The sequence below is a fragment of the Ascaphus truei genome, chromosome 6 (genome assembly GCF_040206685.1).
Source record: "Ascaphus truei isolate aAscTru1 chromosome 6, aAscTru1.hap1, whole genome shotgun sequence".
NCBI lineage: Eukaryota > Metazoa > Chordata > Amphibia > Anura > Ascaphidae > Ascaphus > Ascaphus truei.
This window is the reverse complement of record NC_134488.1, coordinates 91,719,511-91,741,535: the sequence shown is the minus strand read 5'-3', so window position 1 is coordinate 91,741,535 and position 22,025 is coordinate 91,719,511. Positions and strand designations below refer to the sequence as shown.

Below are 22,025 nucleotides of genomic sequence, written 5' to 3'. Positions count from 1 at the left end.
CACCTCTCCCTCCAGCACATGGGCAGGCCTGCCTCTTCCTCCAGCACATGGGCCCTCTCCCTCCAGCACATGGGCAGGCCCACCTCTCCCTCCAGCACATGGGCCCTCTCCCTCCAGCATATGAGCAGGCCCGAGTAAATCTCTTTATTAAATAAAGATAATGTTTTCAAGGCAACGTAATCTTCCTGGATATTTCCAAACTACCCTATGATTTATTCTGCGTGTCCTCTGTTTTTACCAGGTATTCCAGGAATGATTGGCTCAGTCTGGTATGCAGTAGATGTCTATGTTGAAAGAGCAACACTTGTTTTGCAAAACGTGTTCCTGGGAATTCACTATGAGTTTGGATGGTCTTGTTGGTTGGGAATGGCTGGTTCCACTGGATGCTTTTTGGCTTCAATAGTTCTTACATGCTGCCTTTATATCTTCAGAGGTTAGTAATGTCAAATCTGAGTGCTACAAAAATGTACTTTCTAATATGAGCTAATATTTGCTTTCAATATTTACTATGTATTCAAATACATTTAGTCACTTTGCTAAACTGTGATCTCTTGTATAATGTGTCCCAAAAGCATAATGGCCCATACTTGCTAAACAGTCTTCTACCATAAGACACTTCAATGGGCTGAAAGGTGCCCTCGTGCCCGAATCTGATATTTTTTAATGGGTTTTCAAACAATTGTAAATACATACAGTTATTACATGGGGGATCCGTTAAACTCAAACTGATTTTAGATTTATACATCCGATTTTAATATAAAAATTAAAAGGAAAAGAGAAGAGGATAGAAGAAAGAAACAGCAAAAGATAAAATTAAGTGGGGGTGGGGTAAGGGTAGGAGGGTAAGGAGTGGAGGTGGGGGGGGGGTACCAACCATCTTGTCCTGTTTGGTTTGGCTCCCTGGGCAACTCCTAAGCTCTTGGAGATTTAGGGGTTTCCCCTTGTGAAGTAAGTCTCCTATCCTTTTAATATTTTTATTCTTAAACTGGTCGAAATGGCTTGAGCTTATCCCTGGTGGGAAGTTTGGGTTATCAAAGAGGGGGGTGATCTGGGATGTGTTTGACATGAGTTTAATTTAGTTTTTGTTTTAGCCAAGATATTCATTGTGAATTTTAAAGGTCCCAGTTCTGGCTTTTTATGTCCCTGATCTTTTTTCCCTTTCGTCCAGAGCGATATTGGTAACGGGCAATCCTCTGAGTAGCCCGATTCGATTGCTACCCAGCAGAACTGGTCTGGGTCAGCATCCCAGATGACTATTTGACATAGTTGTGCTGCATGGAAGTATCGAAGTATATCCGGGACCTCCATGCCACCCCTCAATCTGGAGGCCATCAGCACTGACCTAGCCACCCTTGGTCTTTTCCCTTGCCAGATGAATTGGAAGATTTGGTTTTGTGGGGCTCTTAGTTCCTCTCTTGGTACATGAATTGCAAGGGTCTGGAGGTAATACAGCAGTCTGGGGAGGATATTCATTTTTATGGAGATTATCCTACATATCCATGATATCTGATGCTTGCTCCACTTCAGTAGGTCCTTTTTAATGTTGTCAAATAATGTGGGGTTGTTGTTTTTGTAGAGCGATTTGTAGTTTCTAGTGATGTTGACCCCCAGATATTTAATATGAATTGGTCGCCATTTAAACTTGAATTTTTTTTGTAGAAGTTGGATCTCAGGATCCGGGAGGGACAGGCTCAAGGCTTCCGATTTGTCCTTGTTGATTTTGTATCTTGATAGCCCACCAAATTCCTCTAGCAACTTCAGCAGATTTGGTAGAGAGATCCGTGGGTTGGGTAAGGTTAGGATGACATCATCTGCTAACAGCGATATCTTGTAATTCTTGTCGTCTATGTTTATTCCTTGAATATCTGTGTGCGTTTTGATCTTTGAGGCCAGAGGCTTGATTGATAGGGTAAAGAGGAGGGGGGATAGGGGGCAGCGCTGCCTTGTGCCATTCTTAATATTTATTGTCTCTAGTTTATTACTTGGTAATTTAACTAGGGCTCTAAGGAAGTGATAGAGGGCTCTGACCCTTTCTAGGAATGGTCCTGAGAAACCAAAGGACTGGGTGATCTTGTCCAGGAATGTCCACTTTATTCTGTCGAACATCTTCGTTGCGTCGAGGCCTAGTAGGATTGTCTTTGTTTTAGTGGAGTGGACATGCTCTATGATATTGATTATTTTTCTTGTATTGTCCGAAGCCTGTCGTCCTGATACAAAGCCCACCTGATCTATGTTGATAAGCCTTGGTAATATTGTGTTTAACCTATTGGCTAGGATCTTGCTGTATATTTTAATGAAACAAGGGGTATTGCCGCTCACCTTAACCCTCCCTTGTGTTGATATATGTATATTTTAATGTCTGAGTTTAAAAGAGATATAGGACGGTAACTGCCACCTTGGAGGGGGTCTCGACCTGGTTTATGAATGATCGCTATATTAGCTGTAGTCATGTTCTCTGAGATCAGTTTGCCTTCTAGAAATGAGTTATTCATCTCAAGTAGGTATGGGGTGAGGTGCGGGAGAAATTATTTTGTAATATATGTTTGAAAGGCTGTCTGGTCCTGGTGATTTGCCTGATTTAAGGTCCTTTATCACTTTTACTATTTTGAGTTGTGTTATTTTGCTGTTTAGGTTTGTTCTTTCTATTTCGGTTATCTGCGGGAGATTACAGGAGTCTAGGTATTTTGATATGGTCTCAGAGTGAGAGGTGGGAGAGCCCTTCTGACCAGTTTAGGTCATATAGGTCAGCGTAGAACCTAGTGAAATCGCAGGCAATTTCTTGTTTGTCATATGTGGTTGACCTGTTTTTATATTTGATAGCAGGGATTTGTGTTTTGTTTTTTATGCATCTGAGCTTGTTGGCCAGGATCCTGTCTGCTTTATTCCCTTTATCATAATATTGTTGGTTGGACCATTTTAATGCTTTCTCTACTTCCTCCAGTTGTATCTTTTTTAGCTCCAGTCTGGCCACCATTAGAGTCAATTAGTGATATGCGCTCCAACATATAAGTCCAATCCTGATATAAATCTTTTGAGTGATAATGTAGAAAATAGGTACTGGGGCTAGTGAGGTATGTATTCATTATATTGCATATACCATTTTCAAGAACTCTAACCCTGAAGGCTGAAGGCTGAAATATGAAGAAAACCTACAGCCTCATTGGGAGAGTCCAGAGGTAGGTAGAAAAAGAAGAATGTGGCGGTGAAGGGGTTAACTGGGCTTGTAAAAAAAGTTCAGGCCCACTTGGTTAACCCTGACTCATGTGTTAGGGTCTTAGAGTTTCAGCTCTGGGACCCAGATGTCAAAAATGTATTACTGCAACTGTATACTGATTTTGCGACATTAAAGAATGATGTGATTTTATTTCCTTTCCGGGGATGCTGGGATCGGGAGATTTCTAGGCTGTAAGTTTCAGGGTGGGTTTGGTGCAGAACGTCTTTGCAGAATGCGTCTATGTAGCGGGGTTCCGGGTTGTGGGATACCCCAAAAGTTGTATACGGAGATTGAGTGATATCCTCTGATACTGCTAAGCGCATTACTCCGCCAACCTTGTACCCTGAAAACGCTCTTACGACTCACTGCCAGAGTTCCTGCTGCAGCATCTTCCAGACAAGGTAAATGGGTATGAAGGGGTTAAAAAATATCAGCAGGTATACACAGAGTCCTTAGTATAGCATGGGACTCCCCAGTATAGCAGAGGTACCCCCATACTGTACATGCCCAGGTATCCTGAGCCTAGAGTAGGGGTTCAGGAAGGTGCTCACGCTAAGGTTATGACGCTGAGCAGATTTGCAGTGTTTAAAAGTATGTTTCTAATGTGTGCCAGGAAAGAGGCTAGTGATTTGTAGGGCTTTCTAAGTTATAGACTCTGGAAGGCACAGATGGTTACTAGGTTTGGCTCCGGTGTGTCTGTCCAGGGGCCATACTTGAAAGGGCTCAGAGATGCCTAGGTGTGAGGCCATATGGGCCCTGCAAATATTATAGAGCACCCATATCCTGGCATGAAATAAGGCAACCTAACACCCCTTGCTAAACAGCCAGCCGCTGTGGAGCCTCGCACCGTGGGGGGCAAAGGGGCAGAGGGGGCTATTTCACCTGCCCGGGGAAAAGGCTCAGGGGTGTGAAACCCTGTATGAGTGTTTTAGATTGGTCGTTATGCGGTTGCTAAGGTTTTTTGATTGGACTGCAGGTTTTCTGGGACCTGGACACCAGAGGTTTGAAAAGCCCTGACACAGGTCAGATTCTTCAGTTCTAAGTGTTCTAAGAGATCCATCTAAGAGTTTCATCAGTTCCATCTTGCGTGATTCACCTGAGATTCAGTCCCATTGGAGAAGTTCCACCTCTTGAGTAAATCGTCTACATTTCTCAGAGGATAAGTGACCGGAATATTCAACAGCCAGAGGCCAGAGGAATGAAAAGTGGCCTGCAATATTTTGCTGTGTGTTTGCAATTAGGAAAGATTAGTTTTGTCATCCCAGTTTTCCAAAGTAAGTGTGTCTTTTTACTGTATTTTTGTGTAACATTGTTGTGTGCGTTCATTAGGTGAATAAACGCAATTTATTTTTATCTCTCTGCTTGCTCAATCAATAATCCCGGTAATTAAAAGTTGTAATAAGCTGCTCCTCCCGTGACAAGCTTTATTTAATGGTGGCTGTGTGTGGGATAGATTGAGCCTATGTTATAAAATCTGCGGGATCTTATAACATAGGGGGAAACTCTAAGATTGCGAGCTCCCAAAGCAAGAGAAAGCGTACACACGTTACACAAAGCAGAAAAAAGCGCAGGTTCTCCCTGTCACTTATCTTAGTGCCTGCGGGCGAAATGGACAAGCAATGCACCAGGATTGTTACCCAGTGTAAAAGCTGCAGTTTACCGAGAGACGGTCAGTCAGAGACACAGCTGGACGACTTGGAGTCCCACAAAGCAGTTACAGCTTCACAAGAGGAGTGGACACTCACAACTGCAGTGGCAACAGTCTCTCAGCAAACCAGGGAACAGGAGGTTAAGCCAGCCCTGGTAGAGACAGAAAGACATGGGGAGGGAATTGGCACCCCAGGACTTGCCGCACGTTTTGCCACATGGAGGAGAAAGGTTACCCAGACAGGGGTCACATGGACCCGGGTAGCCCCCAGCTCATCTGCAGTTGCAGAGCCCACCGGGACAGCCAGGATGCAAGAGGTTAATTCAGCACTGGTGAGCATGAAAGAACAAGGGGAGGGAGCGGTTCACCACATGGACACTGTTGGGGGGCCACTGATAGAGAGTGCAACCGCGGTAGCCCCAATGGCTAGCGGTCTCTCTACGCCCGGAATTGCCGCTCTGCTCGCCCTGTGGGGACGGAGGGCTGCCCAGGACTTGGCCACACTGGCCAGGGCAGCCAAAAGCACACCTCAAAGGATTCTACAGTCTGCAGTCATTGGAAGTGCACCCAAAGTTGCAGAGGTTATCCCGGGGAGGGGGTGCTCTCAGCCCCACCAGATTGGTCAGTCAAACCCAATCTGTCAGGACCAGGGAAGGTCCAGTGTACCCCATCAGGGGCAACGTTCTCAAGCTGCGAGGCCGGTCGCCCGTGTGCGGCTGGCACACACAGAGGAGTCAAGTCCAGCCGTGGAATCAACCCACAGAGGGATGTCCATGGAGAGATCTGCGCTTGACGCCCAGGAAACAGCAGCAGAGATGGAGGGACATCAGTTTGCACCAGTCCAGGTGCCACCCAGCGATGTCCAGCGTGCACTGTTGTGCCAAGTGACCATGGGAGTTTGCCAAGCAGCTGGCTTGCGTGACTCCAGTGTCACTGTTACTCTGGTCCGACCTGATATGGCGAGACCAGAGGATCTGCTCCCCGGACCGAGGGTGCAGATGCTCCTGCCAGGTGATGGGCTGCGGCTCACACCGGTTGCCTGGGTCTTTTGTGATTGGGGTTCCAGGCGTGGCATAAGGGAGGAGGGGGTAATGCCCGGGTTAGATGCTGAGGTCCGCCTTGACAATGACCTGGGACATATTACATGCGTGTTTACGGCAGACCTGGCTCTTGTTGCAACGATTACAAGGAGCCAGCGATCAGGAGTTGCACCTGAAGTATTCGCCGTCCCCCTGCATTTGGGACCAACAGTTCCAAGGGTCTCTGCGGAGACCAGACAGGTAAGCCAGACTGAGTCGCGACAGTATACTGACTTACCTTGCCCTTTACATGTTCCTGGGTTCTCTGACTTTGAGACTAAGTGTGGGGGGCCAGAATTAAAGACACAGTTTAGGGGTGTGGTGCAGTCTGAGCCCAGAGAGGAGCGTAAGAGGCTCCAGGTGTCCGAGTCTGACTCGGCCAGTGGGTCAGACCGGGACTCCTGGCACCGCGGGCTCTTGTGTGCAGAGCCGGGGACTACCAGTTTAGATAGGGTTTGGACTGGTAGAAGACAGCTAGAGGTACAGAGGGAGTGTAGGCAACCGTTGTTACACGGGGTCCATTTCATACCACTAGCAGAGCATCAGGGGGCCACTCGCAAGAGAGCTCAGCTGTTGCAGCCTTGCTACGGGCTGCGGGCATCAGGGGCTGTGGCAGAGTTGTGCCACGCAAGGGATGCCTGGCTGCAGGTAGGTAAGGCGGGTGATCATGCGAGGCCAGCCCTGAACCCGTTACAGGTAATAGGGGAACCTTACCAAGGGGTAGCTATAGACATAGTGGGACCCCTCATGATCCACAGTTGGTCTGACCAGTGTTACATGCTCATGGGGGTAGATTTGTCTACCCAGGATCCTGAGGCTGTGACACTTGCCACCATCAATGCGAGGGCAGGGGCAGAAGCATTGTTAGAGATTTTTCCTAGAGTAGGTTGCCCTAGTGAGATTGTAACTGATCAAATGTCACAATTCAGGCGGGAATTGTTACAGGGTCTCTGGGTTGTGTGCGGGGTAAAGCACCAGCACACCATCCCTTATTAACCCCAGACAAACGGTTTATGTGAGAGGTTCAATGGGACCCTGAAGCAGTTGCTTCAGGCAGGTATAGGGATTGAAGGAACAGAGTGGGAGATTCACTTACAGCACTTGCTGTTTGCATACCGAGAGGTACTGCCAGAATCTACCAGGGTCTCTCCCTTCAAGCTGCTATATGGCCGCAGGGTCCGGGAACCTCCTGACTTACTCTGTGAGGGGTGGAAGGGGAACATTACCCAGACTGATGCGTCTGTGCGACAGTCTGTGGCAGCTCTCAGAGACCAGTTAGAAATGCTTATGGGGTTGGCACAGGCTGATCTCAGGGAGATTCAGACCAAGCAGCAGACTTGGGGTATCATGCAGTAAGCGGCGGAAAGGCACTTCTCGCCACTTTCCCGCCAAAAAAGCCTATCCGTATTCAGTAAGGGGCGAGAAAGTGGCGAGATTCAAAAAAAAAGCTGGCGTTTTTTTTTCCGCCGGTGGCGAGGCGAGAATGCACTTTCCGCCTAAAAATCCAACTTTTTCCGCCACGCTGTATTCTAGTAGAGGCGAGTAGCTAAGTGGAGCTATTCGCCTCTCTAGAATGGCGTTTTGCTGGCGGATCAGCCACGCAAGAAAAAGATGGCAAGTTGCTGCTGAGAGGCAGCGGATGAGCGGCGGATCGGCACTTAGAAAAAATTCAGGCCTTTTTCCTGGCTGGGATTGATGCCGGGGGTCTCCGGAGCTGATACCATTAATATCAGCACCGGACCCCCCCGGCATGCATCCGAGGCAGGAAAAAGGCATTTAAAGGCCACTTCATTACCCTAGCGGTTAACCGCTAGGGTAATGAAGGGGTTAAACAGCCGTGCCAGCTTTATTGTGGGTAGCGGGGGTGGGTGAAGGGGGTATTTGGCCCTTTGTTTAGGGCTTGCGGGGGGGTTGTGAGTGCACTCAACCCCTTCACGGCCGCAGCGGTTTATACCGCTACGGTCATGAAGGGATTAAGGCCTCCCGCTACCCACCCGCAAGCCCTAAACAACCACCGTTGGGGATAATACCCCCTTCACCCACCCCCACTACCCACAATAAAAAGAAAACACACACAACAGCCCCACACTAACTAAATAAATATATATATAAATATATATATATGACCCCAACAACACCTATACCCCCCTAACATACAAAACAGTAATGGGCACAATGACTATTATCCACAAATGGATAGTAGTGCAGTTGTCCATTTAAAATACATACAGAACAATAAAGACATTAAATACATATAGCACTCACCTATGTGCAGCTGCCACGATGAAGGCCATCCTCATCTTCATCCTGCCCATGCCCCATCCGTTTCTGCAAAACAGACACAAGAATAAAAACATCCAATTTAATGTCCCCTAACCCCTTAATCACCATAGCGGTTATTAACCGCTACAGTCATTAAGGGGTTAACCCACCATAACCCACATACCCTCCCCCACTAACCCCCCACCCCCTGAGGTCTAACCACCCTCACCCACTACCCACAGGGGAGTCCTACCACATACCCTTGGGGCCAAAAACCCCGTCCTCCCAGCACATACAGTACAATAATGTGCCAAATAACTATTATCCACATAGGGATAATACATTATTTGGCCATTATTAAACACATTAAATACCGTAGTAAAATAAAGAAAATTCTACTAACCTCATCAATAAGAAGGCCCCGTCGCCAGCATCATCCTTGTGGTCCGTTGCCAAAATAATAAATAGCCAATACATTGCAATGCCATTCACATACCAATGAACCCCTTAATCACCTTATCGGGTACTAACCTCAAAGGTTATTAAGGGGTGAAGCCATCCTGCAATGGCAACACACTTATGCATAACATCCTCAATGAATTAAAAAGCAATTTCCTAAACAAATCTCATGTAATCATTCAATCTAAAGCCTCAAATGCCACTTAAAACATTGCATTTACAGTGTATACATGTAGCATAAAATGTAAGCTACATGTACACGCTGCAAATCAATGTTAACAATACAATAATCCAACTAAAATAGCATGACATCACAAGAAGTATACTATGTCATCCAATAAAGTCACCATCAATGAATTAACAGACATGAATTACATCCCTAAACAATTAAAATACCATCCATACCAATTACACAATTAACTATAGCTATCGTTACAGAGAACAAGTTCACATCATACAAAATAGGACACCAACAATTATAATATACTAAAGCAAGCCTCTCCATTACCTACAGTACAGCATAGAAGCCCAAACTTTACATCTCTCTAATTATAAAATACATTTAGCACACATCTATGCATAGCAGCATAACCACAATCATTTACAATACAGTAAATCAAGCTTTTACAACACTATCATTTCTTACCCTGTATGTATATATCTCTCTAGACATACATACATACATACAGTGGCAAGAAATGATATGCATAAAAAAAAATAAACACATGAAAAAGCAAAAAAAAACACAGTTACATTAAATACATTTCTTTAGTTCACTTACCATTACTTGACCCCACCGACTCCCGTTGATCAGCTTACTCACGAACCAATCCACAAACAGGAACCCATAAAATAATAAACCATAAAATAATAAACATTAAAATAATAAAACACGGCAATCCAGGGGTCTTCTAGTTGTAATCCATCTTCATCTGTATTCTTCTTTCTTCTACCTTCTTCCGGGGTCTTCTTCCCGTCTGCTGCCACGCCCTGGTCTTCTTTCTTCAGTAGGAGGTCCTTCCTCCTCGGTGTCTGGCTTCAAAATAAGACGACATAGGCTTTTAAAGGCCTATGACATCACATTTTCGTCATATGGTTCCCACGGCCCTGATTGGGCCGTGAAAACCATGTGTTTTGGCCAATGTAAAAAAAATGATGACGTCACTTAAAGGCAAAGAAAGCACAGCCAATCAGAGTGGCTTTGCTTCAATTGCCTTTAAGATGACGTCATGAAAAGAAACATGGCCGCCCTCACATGGTACGGTAGCCAATCAGAGCGTGGGAAGTCTATCCCTACTCTGATTGGTTCAAGTACCATGTGACAGGCTTTCAATGACGTCATATCCGTTCTTCCCCAAGCCTCTGTCACATGGTCTACTAGAGCCAATCAGAGTTGGGATGGAGTTCCCACGCTCTGATTGGCTGCCGTACCATGTGAGGCCGGCCATGTTTCTTTTCATGACGTCATCTTAAAGGCAATTGAAGCAAAGCCAATCTGATTGGCTGTGCTTTCATTGCCTTTAAGTGACGTCATCATTTTTTTTACATCGGCCAAAACACATGGTTTTCACGGCCCAATCAGGGCCGTGGGAACCATATGACGAAAATGTGACGTCATAGGCCTTTAAAAGCCTATGTCGTCTCATTTTGAAGCCAGACACCGAGGAGGAAGGACCTACTGAAGAAAGAAGACCAGGGCGTGGCAGCAGACAGGAAGAAGACCCCGGAAGAAGGTAGAAGAAAGAAGAATACAGATGAAGATGGATTACAACTAGAAGACCCCTGGATTGCCGTGTTTTATTATTTTAATGTTTATTATTTTATGGTTTATTATTTTATGGGTTCCTGTTCGTGGATTGGTTCGTGAGTAAGCTGATCAATGGGAGTCGGTGGGGTCAAGTAATGGTAAGTGAACTAAAGAAATGTATTTAATGTAACTGTGTTTTTTTTTGCTTTTTCATGTGTTTATTTTTTTTTATGCATATCATTTCTTGCCACTGTATGTATGTATGTATGTATGTATGTCTAGAGAGATATATACATACAGGGTAAGAAATGATAGTGTTGTAAAAGCTTGATTTACTGTATTGTAAATTATTGTGGCTATGCTGCTATGCATAGATGTGTGCTAAATGTATTTTTTAATTAGAGAGATGTAATTTTTGGGCTTCTATGCTGTACTGTAGGTTATGGTGAGGGTTGCTTTAGTATATTGTAATTTTTGGTGTCATTTTTTGTATGATGCTAACTTGTTCTCTGTAACGATAGCTATAGTTAATTGTGTAATTGGTATGGATGGTATTTTAATTGTTTAGGTATGTAATTCATGTCTGTTAATTCATTGATGGTGACTTTATTGGATGACATAGTATACTTCTTGTGATGTCATGCTATTTTAGTTGGATTACTGTATTGTTAACATTGATTTGCAGCGTGTACATGTAGCTTACATTTTATGCTACATGTATACACTGTAAATGCAATGTTTTAAGTGGCATTTGAGGCTTTAGATTGAATGATTACATGAGATTTGTTTAGGAAATTGCTTTTTAATTCATTGAGGATGTTATGTATAAGTGTGTTGCCATTGCAGGATGGCTTCACCCCTTAATTACCTTTGAGGTTAGTACCCGATAAGGTGATTAAGGGGTTCATTGGAAGGTGAATGGCATTGCAATGTATTGGCTATTTATTATTTTGGCAACGGACCACAAGGATGATGCTGGCGACCGGGCCTTCTTATTGATGAGGTTAGTAGAATTTTCTTTATTTTACTACGGTATTTAATGTGTTTAATAATGGCCAAATAATGTATTATCCCTATGTGGATAATAGTTATTTGGCACATTATTGTACTGTATGTGCTGGGGGGACGGAGTTTTTGGCCCCAAGGGTATGTGGTAGGACTCCCCTGTGGGTAGTGGGTGAGGGTGGTTAGGCCTCAGGGGGTGGGGGGGGCTAGTGGGGGAGGGTATATGGGTGATGGTGGGTTAACCCCTTAATGACTGTAGCGGTTAATAACCGCTATGGTGATTAAGGGGTTAGGGGACATTACATTGGATGTTTTTATTCTTGTGTCTGTTTTGCAGAAGCGGATGGGGCATGGGCAGGATGAAGATGAGGATGGCCTTCATCGTGGCAGCCGCACATGGGTGAGTGCTATATGTATTTAATGTCTTTATTGTTCTGTATGTATTTTAAATGGACACCTGCACTATTATCCATTTGTGGATAATAGTAATGTTGCCCATTACTGTATTGTATGTTGTGTATTGCTGCTATATTTATTGGGGGCATTTGTCCCCAATAAACATGCTATTATGCGTTAATCCCTTCATTGCCTTAGCGGCTATCCGCTATGGTAATGAAGCAGCATTAATGTATTTTAATAATATTGTGCGGGAGCAGGGGGTCCCCTGAGCTGAACCGCATTGATTTGTGGCTCAGAGACCCCCTGCTTCCCGAGTTACAGGCCCCGGTTTGGGGCATCGGTTACAGTGTGGACGCCATGTTTATTGCGGGCATGTAGCGTATGGGACGCTATAAACATGGCGGCGACACTGCCCATCCGATCACACATACCGGGGCCTGCAACTCGGGAAGCAGGGGGTCCCTGGTCCACAAAGTGATGCGGTTCAGCTCGGGGGACCCCCTGCTCACTGTACAGTATTATTAAATAAATATTCATGCTGCTTCGCTACCATAGCAGATACCCGCTAAGGTAAAGAACGAGTCTTTATTGATATGTGTGTTTTATTCATAGTGTAGATGTGCAGAGGGTCTCCGGAGCTGAACCGCTTTGGTTTTAGGTCCGGGGACCCCCTGCTTCCCGAGATACAGACCCCTTTATGGGGTGCCGGTATCCCTCTGCTTTGTTTACATTCCGCGGTCACGTGATCGGGAGCTTTAAATGCAGAGGGATACCGGCACCTCATAAAGGAGCCTATATCTCGGGAAGTAGGGGGTCCCCGAACCTGAAACCAATGCGGTTCAGCTCCGGAGACCCCCTGCACATGTACACCATGAATAAAAATGGTTTAAAAAATAATTTTTATTGTGCTGATGTTTGCGCCGAGAGAGCAGCGGATCTCTCTCTGCTGCAAACACAACTCGGCAGGGGACGGCTTCTCGGCAGTTTCTCGCCAGGCAGCCGTCACCTCATAAAGGGGCCTGTATCTCGGGAAGCAGGGGGTCCCCGAACCTGAAACCAATGCGGTTCAGCTCCGGAGACCCCTGCACATGTACACTATGAATAAAAATGGTTTAAAAAATAATTTTTATTGTGCTGATGTTTGCGCCGAGAGAGCAGCGGATCTCTCTCTGCTGCAAACACAACTCGGCAGGGGACGGCTTCTCGGCAGTTTCTCGCCAGGCAGCCGTCCCGCCACCGGTTACACGCCATTTCATCAAATGGTGGTGGCGCATTCATTCGCCAGGGATTCGCCCCTTACAGCATACAGCCAGTTTAACACGCCAAAAACATGCCTAATTGCTAAACTGGCTAATGCATTTTTCGCTGCTTACTGCATGATACCCTTGGTGTGATTACAATGCCCCTAGCAGCTCATTCATTCCAGGTCAGCAGGGACTTGTTCTGCAGCCCACTCCGCAGAACAAATTAAAGGCTGTCTGGTCTGGACCGTACCCGGTTTTCAGGAAAATTAATGAGTACACTTATGGTGTACAGGAAGATGGTGAGACAGAGAGAAATAGGGCTTATCATGTTAACATGGGTAAGGAGTATTTCCAGCAGAGTGTGGCATCAGTGCTGGCTATTTGTAGCACACTGATGGGGGACCTGGCAAGCAATGCTCTGCCTGACCTCGTAGGGGAATCTAGGCAGGGGGGCACAGGGGAGCGGGTAGGAATAGGGTCCCAGCTAAGTGCACAGCAGCATGTGCAAGTCAAGGCTATGTTAGAGCAGCATAGGGTTCTGTTCCTGGGTAAGCTGGGCAGAACACATACCCCAGATCATCCAGTGGAGACTGGTGATCAGAGACTTCTGCGTAAGCATGCCTATATGGTATCAGCAAAGGTAAAAGGGAATATAGAGAGGGAAGTGAAAGAGATGCTGGCCCTAGGGGTACTTGTACCCTCTCAGAGCCCTTGGGCTTGTCTGGTAGTCCTGATTCCTGAGAAGGGTGCAGTGCTGCAGAGGATCAGGGAGGCAGGGCTGACACTGAAGCCAACAAAGTGTGTAGGGGGTATGGCAGAGGTACTGTATCTGGGGCACAGAGTGGGTGGAGGGCACGCAAAGCCAGAACCAGAAGGGGGGAAGGCAATAGGGCAAGTGATGGGGGTTGCAGGCCCTGCAGGGTACTACACGAAGGTTGTTCCCAATTACAGCGCCGTGGCCAAACCCTTGACTGACTTGACCCAGAAGCGACTCTCAGTTCTGGTAGCCTGGTCTTCTGCCTGTGACACAGCGTGTCAGGCACTGGAGGCAACGGTGGCTAGTGCACCCATGCTGGCTGCACCCACCTACAGCAAAATGTTCCTGATACAGACCACTGCCTCTGACTATGTTCTCGGTGCTGTACTCCGTCAGAGGGGCAAGTTGCTATGCTGGACTCTTGCATTGCAGGAGTGGGACTTCACCATCCAGCATAAGGAAGGCAGTGCGCACGGCAATGCCGATGGACTTTCCCGCCAGGACAATCCTCACAAACTAATATACTCAAGACACAGGCCAGTTAAACCGCCAGATGAGGTGATTGTAACACAGCCTGCAATTGAGTAGGGGAGATGTGGCGGTGAAGGGGTTAACTGGGCTTGTAATAAAGTTCAGGCCCACTTGGTTAACCCTGACTCGTGTGTTAGGGTCTTAGAGTGTCAGCTCTGGGTCCCAGATGTCAAAAATGTATTACTGCAACTGTATACTGTACTGATTTTGCGACATTTAAGAATGATGTGATTTTATTTCCTTTCCGGGGATGCTGGGGTCGGGAGATTTCTAGGCTGTAAGTTTCAGGGTGGGTTTGGTGGAGAACGTCTTTGCAGAATGCGTCTATGTAGCGGGGTTCCGGGTTATGGGATACCCCAAAGTTGTATACAGAGATTGAGTGATATCCTCTGATACTGCTAAAGGCATTACTCCGCCAACCTTGTACCCTGAAAACGCTCTTACGACTCACTGCCAGAGTCCCTGCTGCAGCATCTTCCAGACAAGGTAAATGGGTATGAAGGGGTTAAAAGATATCTGCAGGTATACACAGAGTCCTTAGTATAGCATGGGGCTCCCCAGTATAGCAGAGGTACCCCCATACTGTACATGCCCAGGTATCCTGAGCCTAGAGTAGGGGTTCAGGAAGGGGCTCACGCTAAGGTTATGACGCTGAGCAGATTTGCAGTGTTTAAAAGTATGTTTCTAATGTGTGCCAGGAAAGAGGCTAGTGATTTGTAGGGCTTTCTAAGTTATAGACTCTGGAAGGCACAGATGGTTACTAGGCTCGGCTCCGGTGTGTCTGTCCAGGGGCCATACTTGAAAGGGCTCAGAGATGCCTAGGTGTGAGGCCATATGGGCCCTGCAATTATTATAGAGCACCCATATCCTGGCATGAAATAAGGCAACCTAACACCCCTTGCTAAACAGCCAGCCGTTGTGGAGCCTCGCACCGTGGGGGGCGAAGGGGCAGAGGGGACTATTTCACCTGCCCGGGGAAAAGGCTCAGGGGTGGAAAACCCTGTATGAGTGTTTTAGATTGGTTGTTATGCGGTTGCTAAGGTTTTTTGATTGGGCTGTAGGTTTTCTGGGACCTGGACACCAGAGGTTTGAAAAGCCCTGACACAGGTCAGATTCTTCAGTTCTAAGTGTTCTAAGAGATCAATCTAAGAGTTTCATCAGTTCCATCTTGCGTGATTCACCTGAGATTCAGTCCCATTGGAGAAGTTCCACCTCTTAAGTAAATCGTCTACATTTCTCAGAGGATAAGTGACCAGAATATTCAACAGCCAGAGGCCAGAGGAATGAAAAGTGGCCTGGAATATTTTGCTGTGTGTTTGCAATTAGGAAAGATTAGTTTTGTCATCCCAGTTTTCCAAAGTAAGTGTGTCTTTTTACTGTATTTTTGTGTAACATTGTTGTGTGCGTTCATTAGGTGAATAAACGCAATTTATTTTTATCTCTCTGCTTGCTCAATCAATGATCCTGGTAATTAAAAGTTGTAATAAGCTGATCCTCCCGTGACAAAGAATAACTACGCACAATTCGTGTTGCCCCAGTCCTGTAGATCGTGGTGGGCGTGCAGCCAGGAGAATGCAGAGAGATCCAAAGGAAAATACTCCAACGCGAAACCCTGAACAAAGTGGGTCCCACACCAAAAACTAATAAAAATATATCAAGTACTTTATTGTTCCATAGTTTAAAAAAACGGAGGTATTTACCCTCCTACGCGTTCCGGGCAATCCGCCCTTTATCCGTTCTTGATAAAGGGCGGATTGCCCGAAACACGTAGGAGGGTACCTACCTCCGTTTTTTTAAACATTATTTTTTACTTTTACTGTGCCTGTGCCATGCTGTCTCCACTCCTGGCCAGCCTCGGACCGGACATCTGTCTCCCCCCCCCCCTTGACCTCGGATGGTCGCGGATCCCCCAGCAGGGCTCCGGCGCCCGCATCGAGGGGAGAGGGATAGTCCGGATGCGCTGCTGAGCAGGGGGAGGGGGGTGTCGGCTCTTAATCCTTGCTTGTGGGTCTTCGGTGGTTCTGTGAGGCTTGCCTCTCTGAAGCACGTGGTGGGGCTTCTTGCCGCTCTGGTTTCTGCTGTTATGGCCTTGGACTTGTGCTGTCTGGCGGTGGTGTAATCCCGAGGGTATGTAGGAATTTTGGAATTTCTTCTGCGTATCTCAGAACGAATTGTTTGCTGTTTTTCATGACCATTAGTTTGAATGGGAAGCCCTATCTGTATTTGATTCCCCTCTCTCTCAGGAGGGAGGTCAGTGGTTTTAGGTCTCTCCGTCTGATCACTGTTTCTTTAGCAAGATCGTTGAATATTTGGAGGTTGTTGTTCTCGAAATGTATGTCCCCTCCTTCCCTGCAGCATCTGATGATTCTTTCTTTTGTGGTGTAGTGGTGCATCTTGACGATCACGTCCCTGCATCTCTTGGGGTCTTCTGATCTACGGCCTATGGCACCATGTGCCCTGTCCATCTCAATCTTTTCTTCCAGTGATGGATCAATGTTTTTAAATAGTCTGTTGAGATAGGTCCTCCATAGGAATAGTTTCCGGGATATTCCGGATTTTAACTTTCTGTCTCCTCTCCCTATTTTCTTAGGCTTCTTGGGCTTCTTTGAGGAGTTTGATTTCATGGTTCAGTTTCCGAATTTCGTCTTCTATTTGTGCTTGCAGCTGGAGGGAGTCCTCCATTTTGGACTCTAGGCCTGTGGTCTGCTGACTCAAAACTGCAATTTCTTCTTTAAATTCTTTGACTGCCGAGCATAGTTCCAACTGAAATTATCTTTTTAAAGAGCTCCTCGATTAACCCTTTTGTGAACTCGTAGCCCTCCCCAGCCTCATCTTCCTGCTCACATGCTTTGTCTGCTCCCCGATCTCCTACCTCATGGTCGGCTGCACGCCGAGAGCCTCCAAAGAAGCTCATAAATTCCTTTGCTGTGGTTTTTTTTTTATACTTTACTGACATCTTGGTTTGGTTCTGGGGTTTGGTGATGCTTCTTGTGCCTTTTTTGTTGTGAAAAACTTGTGGAAACTTGTATTATTATTACTATTCTTGTGAGCATCCCAGGAGCTCCCTCTTTAGGCTTCCATCCCTGGTGACATCCAAGTCGCCCGAATCTGTTTTAATGATGCAGATGTCAAAGAACATTGCACGTTTCTGATCTTAAAAGGTGAAACTGTATATTTAAGAATTTGAAAGTACTTTGACATGAGGTGTCTACAAAATCGAGTGACAGGCATTTTCTTTTTAACTCTTAATGCATTAATTATAGGGAGGGCATTACTTTAAAAATCCTGGTGTTTGTTAATCTTTAAACACTCATCCAGCGTCCGGCACACTTTTATAGCCCAGTTCCACACGTCCGTTATTGTCTTAACGCGGCTTTAACCTTAGTGAGCACTTCACTGCGTGCTAACGTGTATCTGCACGTTATTTAGGTTATACCTACAGGTGGCATTACTTCTATAGAGCGAGCATGAGATACTATTTTACTAGAGTACCAAGGTACTTATATACCTCCCCAAACACACGATTATATAATACATTGTATATCCCAATTTGTATGTATTACAGGGGTCTCAGGTGTGCACCTTTTTGTGCACAGGTATCTCTCCACGTAAAGGAGCATTTGGGGGGGGGAGTATATGGCAACATAAACTCTCTCAGTCTCTCCCCTCTTTATATTTTCGGGTCTGGATAGGAGTAACGCCACCTGTAGGTACGACAGTAACGTGAGTCAGGTCATTTGAAGCTAACACGAGACAGTGCTAACTTAACATGGCGTTAAACTTATGGTAATGAGATAATGGCCGTTGTATGTCATTCGCTTTGTTGATATGTGATTACCTCAGGGGGGAAAATGGCCATTAATGATTTTGATAACGGCCATTGTAAGCACTGAGTTAAAGCTGCAGTTCAAGCTGCCGTTTATTTTAAATATATACATTTTTTCCCCATTCAATATGTGCATCAATACAATCTGCATACTGACAAGTGATTAGCTAAGCTGCAGATCGATCCGTTCTCCTGTAACCGATCGCTTGGTCCGGGTTATTTAATTCAGTTTTTGCACAGCATTCTAGGCAATATAGTCCCGGAATGATTGACTGGGCAGTTACTAGATACAATTGGTGCACTGCTAGAGAGAGGGTGGGGCTCAAGAACCAGAGCCTATCAGAAGGGGAAGGGGCTGTCACTTTGGAAATGCTTCCTACATTAGAAACATTAAAAATGTCTTTAAATGTATTTTTATTTTTTTAAATGCTACAAGTATTTTCTCATAGTACAGAACGGATTTATTAAAAAAACACACATGTAGGATATTGCTTGAACTGCTGCTTTAACAAACCTTTGTGGATCTGGGCATGAGGCCAACATCTCCTGTACAAAGCACGAATTACTAACTATTCCCAGTAATTTCTCTTTAGATGCTTGCTTATCTTTTTGATAGATATTGGAGCTTCCTCAAGGAATAAGCGGTCTATTTATAAATATGGAAGGACCGCAACTGGTAAAATGTATGCCATGGACTCCAGAGTGTAACCCTTCCGCCTAAATCTGACAATCTGAGAATCTGCACTACAGCATCAATCGTCTTCAATTACAAAAATCCACTCCATGTGTGTGTGCTATTCCACATGTATACAAACAAGACAATGTAAATATATCATCTGTTGTTGTCTGTATAGTTGTCTTTTATAGAGACTTGTTATGAAGAAGGCTAATATTGTGTCCTGTATGATGGATTAATGACTGGATTTGTGTTTAATATGGTTGCAATCTAATATTCATATTAATATGCTCATATTAAATCAGGAAAGAAGTAGAATTTACTGTACATTAGTTAATTATTATGAAAAGTCCAGTAACCACTTGTTCATTCTTGTATTCACTGTACAATTCCACTGCAGGCTTGTATATAAAGTATGTTATTTGGCTTTATTGGCAATGGTAGTTACATCTTCTTTCCCAAACAAGCTCAAAGAGAAGAGATTATACCTTACTATGTCATGCTTAACCCCTTTACTACCAATACTACAAGGTTAATATATGCTATGCTGACCCCAACTATGCACGAAACATTGTCCTCGCTAAACATTGAGATTCAGTTGACTAAATGCATTCACTCTTTTTAACCAGCTCATATAAGATACAAATAAATGTAAATGTAACATGCATAGACCTTAAAGCAGCTATCCCCATTACTCCTTTTGACCCCACATTTTGGTTACAGGATGGACACCGGGGAGTCCCCTGGAGCGGTAGTGTGCTTTTGTTTCTGTGTCTGGAACCCCCTGGTTCTTTTGACACTTGCTACTGAAGTTACCTGGTTTAAAACTCCCTCCAGAGGAAACAAAATGGCTGCCAAATCTCAGGCTAATAGGAAGCCGCACCATCATTGTTTGCAGCTGGAGGGGAAAATAGTACTTGTCAGGTCTGGTGAACCCCTGCCCCTTCATTTCCAATCCTGTCAAATATAAGGTAGGTTAGTTACGGGGGATTTCTGCTTTAACTTACACTCCAGGTAACATTGTAGTATCCAGATTCTGGCAGCATTCCTAGATAGCCTTCCAATTATTTAGCAGGATACTGTAACACATCTCACTATGCAGTTCCTACAACTATATTGTAACTTAGGACATCCAAGCTTGTTGACTAGCAATAGTTTATTAAAAATGTCCTGTTTCCATCTATGGGGGATTTCTTTCAGGTGGCTATGGATGACCAGGGATAACTCCCTCTGAAAATGATTATATATTACAAGGTATGTCCTGTGGCTGGCAATAAAAAAACATACAGGGCTGGAACAGGGGCGGACAGCTGGGACAAATGTCCCAGGCCAGGCTGCTCTGGTGGACCCGGCTGGCCTGGACAGAAAGTTGGGCCTAACTTTCAGCTACGTTAGCAACTTGATGGGGCCCTCACTCCAGCACACGGCAAGCCCACCTCTCCCTCCAGCACATGGGCAGGCCTACCTCTCCCTTCAGCACATGGGCAGGCCCACCTCTCCCTCCAGCACATGGGCAGGCCCACCTCTCTCTCCAGCACATGGGCAGGCCCACCTCTCCCTTAAGCACATGGGCAGGCCCCTCTCCAGCACATGGGCCCTCTCTCTCCAGCACATGGGCAGGCCCCTCTCCTTCCAGCACATGGGCCCTCTCCCTCCAGCACATGGGCCCTCTCCCTCCAGCACATGGGCAGGCCCACCTCTCCCTCCAGCACATGGGCAGGTCCCTCTCCCTCCAGCACACGGGCCCTCTCCCTCTCCCTCCAGTACATGGGCCCTCTTCCTCCAGCACATGGGTGGACCCACCTCTCCCTCCAGCTGTGCCTTTGGCAGGGCCCCTCCTCAGGCTGCAGGTAACCCACGTGTTCCCGTGCCCTCCTCTGGGCCCCACCCCTGCAGGACCATGCCTATTCTCCCCCCCCCAGTCCATACCTACTCCCCCCCATGCCCATATCTACACCCCCCCCCCCAGACCCATAACTACTCCTCTCGCACTTCAAGGCACTTTACTACTCCCCATACCCCCGCTCAGGCCCATACTTACTCCCCCCAAGCCTATACCTACTCTCCCTCCCACCCCCAGGCCCATACCCATACCTACTCCCTACACAGGCCCATATCTACTCCACCCGCCAGGCCCATAGTATCTTTCCATTACCTCCATCTCCCTCTCCATAGTTCATTCTGCTTCTTCTCCCTCCCCCTTGGTTCCTTCTCCCTCCCCCCATAGGTCCAACTCCCTTCCCAATACCCCCATCTCCCACCAAATAACTCCTCCTCCCCCCCCAAAAAAACCTCCTCCCCAATACCTCCTTCTCCCCTCACCCCTCCCCCCCACCCCTAAATACCTTCTTCTCCCCCCATCCAGACCCAGATTTATGTTGGCGGCCTAGAAAACACACGTAAAGTTTTCAAAGCAGATTACAACACTACAAACCTAAAAGCACAGTGACGTATTGGCACAGCTAATGCCACACATATCACAATTTACAGTGTCATTTTATCCTGTCTTCCTATTGTTGAGTATTGAGATTATGAGTCCTTTGATAACAAGCAGGATTACAGCATTGTCCAGAGCGTCGTGTCTGAATGAATTTGTATCGCGGTACAAAAGATACTTTGACACTTTGGCTTTATGTAACAAGATTATAAACTACATCATGGCACACAGCAAAATGAAAGGGGGTTTCCAAGACAGATTTGGAGCAACATTGACACAAAGGGGTCTAGGTATCAAGGCAATATTGGAGCAAAACCAGAACATTTGCACTCTACACCTCTGCATCAAAGTATTTTACTCCAATTTCGCCCCTCTGCCGAAGCTTGCACCTCGGGGAGTGTCAGTAGGAGGAGCAGTGGAGGATTTGCACGGCACACATAGTAATTCTCCATATCTGAAGTGGCGTACGATGTAAGAAACGCTTGTTACATAAGACAGCTGTGCGTCTAAACACACTTTCTCTGTGCTCGTACATAGACCCCAAAGAGAGACTTTTTCATCTTTCATCAATATAGCATCAATATAGCAAGCTACATTGCTCCAATTATGAGCAACACGCACCAGTTTGGCATTTTTGTACATCTCCGAATAATAGGTGTGTTGCACAGTATAACCCATTCCTAGCTCGCTATATTGCTCTATATAACCACTATCCTTCACTGACACTGACATTATAATTGC

General features: G+C 45.9%; 1 protein-coding gene across 2 annotated transcripts in view; it reads left to right on the top strand.

Annotated features, from left to right (window-relative positions):
• LOC142496516 (claudin-16-like) overlaps positions 1-19,108 on the top strand; it is a 47,594-nt gene extending 28,486 nt beyond the window's left edge. For both annotated transcript variants that reach the window (XM_075603192.1, XM_075603191.1), the window contains 2 exons: positions 242-433; positions 18,788-19,108. In XM_075603192.1, coding sequence (XP_075459307.1) covers positions 242-433; positions 18,788-18,879 — 284 coding nt within the window. In that variant the 3' untranslated portion in view covers positions 18,880-19,108. The remainder of the gene's footprint in view (positions 1-241; positions 434-18,787) is intronic.
• The last annotated feature ends 2,917 nt before the right edge of the window (positions 19,109-22,025 follow it).